At 40.1% G+C, this 4,961-nt stretch overlaps 1 protein-coding gene across 5 annotated transcripts; it reads right to left on the bottom strand.

Moving 5' to 3' along the window:
- Positions 1-280: 280 nt before the first annotated feature.
- Positions 281-4,672, bottom strand: LOC115756609 (pentatricopeptide repeat-containing protein At1g31790). 5 transcript variants are annotated; one of them, XM_048285748.1, is made up of 6 exons: positions 2,919-4,672; positions 2,232-2,330; positions 1,336-1,401; positions 960-1,059; positions 744-865; positions 281-533 (listed from the first exon to the last, which is right to left on the bottom strand). In XM_048285748.1, exon 1 carries the CDS (start codon positions 4,631-4,633, stop codon positions 3,314-3,316), a length of 1,320 nt encoding a protein of 439 aa, XP_048141705.1. In that variant the 5' UTR covers positions 4,634-4,672; the 3' UTR covers positions 281-533; positions 744-865; positions 960-1,059; positions 1,336-1,401; positions 2,232-2,330; positions 2,919-3,313. The 5 variants fall into 5 exon arrangements, with proteins under 5 accessions (XP_048141705.1, XP_048141704.1, XP_030552308.2 ...); XM_048285747.1 differs by having other exon boundaries at positions 744-1,059; XM_030696448.2 differs by having other exon boundaries at positions 800-1,059.
- Positions 4,673-4,961: the final 289 nt, after the last annotated feature.

The raw sequence follows: 4,961 nt of genomic DNA, 5'->3' as shown, positions 1-4,961 counted from the left end.
ATCGCCCCATTAGTTTACTAATGTGGATTTTTTTATCAATGCGGAAATATCACGAAGTTGGGACTAGATGAAGAGGTAGATTTGAGAATACATTGAAAATTTGTGATTTTTTTAGATAAAATAAAATTCGGGGCATATTTGAAACTATACCTTAAGTTTGAGGTGTTTTCCAAAAAAAAAAAAAAAAATTGGGACAGAACCTAAAGTTGGGGGTTGTTTGGGAATCAGGCCACAACTTAGCAGGGTAAAAAAGTAATAATGTCATTGCATCCAAGTTACCCAGCTGAAAGCGTAATTCCTATAGCATTTAAAATATCGTATTATTCTATCTCTATTCACAAGGCCAATAAACAGGAAAGTTGCTCATATCTACCGTGACTTAGTTCTTCCGGTTTATTTGGACTATTCCTCTTAGTGTCGGCTGTTGGATTCTTGTTTTTTTCTTTCTAGACAAACAGGGTGTACACATTCCAGTAACAAGAAATTGTTGGTTTCGTGTACTCTCTGAGAGCGTCCGATACTCCATAGAAGATCTGCCAGCACCCAAACAGTGATGTGAACCAACTGAAATTCAGAAGCTAATAATTATAAACCTGGACCTTACACGAGTAAACATTACGCTATAAAATCAAAGAAACATTTTGCTTGAACTACAATTATGCAAGAATCATCTAGCATCACGAGTTTGGAAGACCAAGGATGATTAACAATGCCTACAAACCTTACGTGATGCAAAAGATTACCTAGAACAAAGTCAAAACACATGAGTATGCTGCTCAGACAATCCAATAAGAATTACCATCTAATCATCGAGAATTAACCATGCTAGGGTCATGCCACCCAGTATCCCACTCTGGAAACAAATCTAAATGTTAACTGAGACAGCCTCAGAACTGAGAATTCTATGTAGACAGATTTTAAGATAGATTTATCAGACTGGGATATTTCATAGTTTGTACCCCAATCCATGGTAGGGAAACTGCTTGTATGTGTAACTGCCCATCTTCGGGCATATTTGACTCGACAAGTTCTACAATGGGCTTCCAGAAGTACTTTGATCTGAAAACCCGACCAATCAGGTTAGGTGTTGGTATTTTGTTTGGATATTTGTAGCGAAGCAATTGCCAGATGCGATTTTCTTATAATTTATGACTAGTACTTCATATAAACTAAAGATTCGTAATAAACTGTCCAATATTTGTGAAAGTTTGGCAAACGATTTTGATGCAAATTCTGCTTCTTCATACTCATGTGTTTATTTTGCATATGGGGAGATGTTAAAACTTTATGTCTGATTCAGTTCATAGTTGAATGTTGCAATAAATGAGAACTCACTGAGTTGATGAATTATTTGCAGAGCTTTGAGGCCGACTCGGTTGCAGTTTCAGAATTCATAGGATTCTGAGGAAACAAAATTGGCATTAGAGTCATGGCAAGTATATGTCAGTTAGTTCTTAATTATTTGATTGCTTTATGGTACTGGCATCTTGAGGATTCGAGTTTGAAAGCATCTAGTAATGTTTCAGGTTCAAGGACATTTAAGGATTCTGTGGTAGTAAATCCAAAGAGTTTATAGCTTTTAGTTTCTGAACTTTTTTCTTTTGGTTCACTTCTCAAGTACAGCATCGATGATACAACCTCTACTAGTTGTGGGGATCAAGCATGTAGTATGAGACCAATAATTCTACATAAATAACAAATCATTCTTCCAAACTTAATTAAAACTTCACAAGTATCATGTAAGAAAGTATCACAAAAAAACAATATTTGAATCAAAATATTTAGAGAACACGACTATACAAAGAAAACGATGACCATAGTCCTATTACGGCACAAATTCAAACAGGATGCCAATGCATCACCCATCAGATGTCTTCTATGGTCCCCTACCAGCTTCTATTATAAAGTGGTCAACACAAAACATGTTCAACTGCTGAAAGCCACATATGCAAACAGATATCCCAGCCATAACACGAAATTAATCAGAAAAAAGCTTTCAAATCAGTGGCCAAACGAGTTGAACAATTAAATCTTCAAAATGCTGAGCTAAAACTTGGACCTATGCTATTTTAACTTTTTTTTTTTCCTTAATTCTTCTGCCCAGTGCAGCACACACCTCTCTCTCTTCCTTTTTCACAAGTAAAATTTGGTATATAAATAAGAGTTCAATGCATGAAACTAGGCAATTAAGTGATCTACCAAGACATTAAGTGCAAAAAAGTAGTATATACCTCGTAAATTCTGAACTGTAATTCTGGCAAAGTCCAGCTATATGCTAGAACCACCAAAACAAGCTACACGAAACTGGGGAAGAGATAGTAAAGTGTTTCCTGTACAACCAGAGGATGAAGGTTATAATAATTAAGACCAGTTTTTCTAGGAAGCAAGATCCAGTAGTATCTAATGCATGAGAGGTTGTATGCAGTTGCTTATCCAATTGTGAATACTATTATGCTTGTGTAGTTAATGCATAAAATAAAGTGAACTTGAGTAATATCAATATTTGGTGCTCAGATAATTTGCAATAGCTTCAGTACCATCATTTATATCGCCTAAAGAGATTGTGACAATAATACTTCAGATTTTTTTTTTTTCATGAATAGACTCAGGAAAAGTAAAAGATCCATCTCTGGCACCTTAACATTCATTACAGAAGAGATGCTACAATCATAAGGGGCTTCATAAAAATGTCATGAAGTGAACAAGACTAAGCACATGATTTTGGGGTGGAAAGAGGTCACGAGTCAATATACTGCTGCGATTGAATCTCAATGAAGGAGAACTTCACGATGCCCTTAAGAACAATACAAAGCATTGAGGCAATAATTCACTCTTTCAGCATCACTATAAAACATATATCTCCCGTACTACTAAAATAGCCCTTTACAACCTCACGACCATAGAAGCTTAGCAAGTACCTGAAGAAAGGCAAAAAGATATGGTCTCAAAAGCTCCAACTTTAATACAGCTGCATTTTTACCCAAAAGACAAAAAACTTGCAGGTTCACTGGACCACTTGATAAGAGCAAGGCAACCTCCTTCTGCTGCATAGTTGAGTCTACATACAGTATGATTCGTTGATCGTCTCATGCAACTCATCTGTAGCGGAGTTCAGTACCACCCACAAGAGCAGCAAAATCAACAAGCTAACCCATGTCTTGGCTCTATCGACCTGTCTTGTACACCGCCTTAAAGATGGAAAAGACTACTAGTGATAAGTAATGCCAAATACTTATCGACACAAAATTTCCCCTACAGAAATCCACGATTTCTGACTAGGAGGAAAAGATTTCCTTTAAGTTCCTTTAATAATTCAACTTCCAGAAGCAATGCGCACTTCATCAAGGATATCTTCTCGCAATATCAACCCTGCTTCTTTCATCTGATATAAAAGCTTAATGGCTTCAACTGAGAGCCCATGCTTTATGTAACCCTTGATCATGGCATTCCAAAATGCAGTGCTCTTCTTGTTCCTAACCATGTCAAAAACTGTCCTTGCGTCTCTCAATAAACCCAATTGTCCATACATGTCAACCAACCCACTCTGCACGAACGCATCCGACTCCACTCCAACCTTAATGGCTTTAGCATGAACCTGCTGACCACATTTTCTGTCGTCCTTAACCCTGCCACATGCCTTGAGAACACTCAAAAACATGGATCTACTCTTCCGAATTCCCGCCCTGTCAATTTCCCTGAAGTTACTAAAGACCATATCGTACTGATGCCCACTGCAGTCATACGCAAGTTTGGCCGTCCAGATAGCGGAATTGTGGCTAGGCAATTGCTGAAAGATAATGTTAGCACATTCAGGGCAATTGAATTTCCCATAGAAATCGATCAACGACCTAGGCAGGGGATTCTCACCCCCACTACCCTGCTTCAATAACCAACCATGAACTTGCTCACCAAGATCCTTATTCGCACTACGTACACAAGCCTTCAATATACACACAACTATCCACGGCTGAATTTCACTCACATTGATACAGCAAAGCATCCTCAAAAACAGCCCTATAGCTTCCTCATACTCACCCTCTTCCACATGACTGACAGTCAAGATAGCCCAAGAACTGAAGTCTCTCTGGAGCATTCCCTCAAATACTTTGCGGGCACTAACCAAGTAACCACAGACCGCGTACATTAGCAAGACCCGGTTAAGCAAATGCAAACTGGGTCTCAACCCGCTACGCCTGATGTGTTTATGGAGCTCAAGTGCTCCGGCAGAGTCACCATTTGCCGTGCACTCTTTGATCAACGAAACGTAGATATCAGGTGAAACAGTCACGCCGAGGCCATCCAATAAGCGCAAAACGTCCGTGGTCGCACTCGAGGCGTTGTTTTTCTTCTCCTGGGTCGGAGTCTTGCAACTTTCGGAGGCGGGATGCGGGTGAACTGTGGAAGGATTCGTTTGTGGGGGTGGAGTTTGGAGTTCGAGGGGGCGAGCAGCGAGCTTGTTGGGGCTGCGAAGAGGAAGATGGATAGGAGCGCTCGATGGAGGGTGACCTTTCGTGGTGCAGGTTTTGGTGACCATCAGGGAGCGAATTTTAGCTGTGCGTGGGTAAAGAGAAGTTCGAGGCGGTGGTGTTGAAAATGGAGGTGATGACGAAGATGATGCCATTTTCGATTTCATGCGATGATCATTCAGGGGAGCGAGTGCGAGCTCAGTTAACTCGAGTACTCTACGGCTACGACTCCGACCTTGAAGACGAGAGACGCACGTGCGGGTGACGAAACTCGAAAGAGAAATCCGGGTCTAGCGTCATATGCAGAGGGGAGAGATCGCAAATGAGCTTTTTAGTCACCAACCCGACAGTGTGAGCGGTTGTGCATCGGGCAAAAAAAGAGTGTGAGCGGTTTCGGATCTGGTTTCAGATTCTAAAGCTCACGCGTCGAAATCAATTCTCTAATTTTTTGAACTTGAAACTTACCGTGCATTGCTTGAATTCAATTACAGAGAC

The sequence above is a fragment of the Rhodamnia argentea genome, chromosome 9 (genome assembly GCF_020921035.1).
Source record: "Rhodamnia argentea isolate NSW1041297 chromosome 9, ASM2092103v1, whole genome shotgun sequence".
In the NCBI taxonomy this organism is placed as follows: domain Eukaryota; kingdom Viridiplantae; phylum Streptophyta; class Magnoliopsida; order Myrtales; family Myrtaceae; genus Rhodamnia; species Rhodamnia argentea.
The sequence above is the reverse complement of the archived record's forward strand: the minus strand, read 5'-3'. Positions and strand labels throughout refer to the sequence as shown.

What these genes read in the sequence shown, in the direction of transcription:
- LOC115756609 (XM_048285747.1), bottom strand. Translation starts at nt 4,633, where the DNA reads ATGAAATCGAAAATGGCATCATCTTCGTCATCACCTCCATTTTCAACA.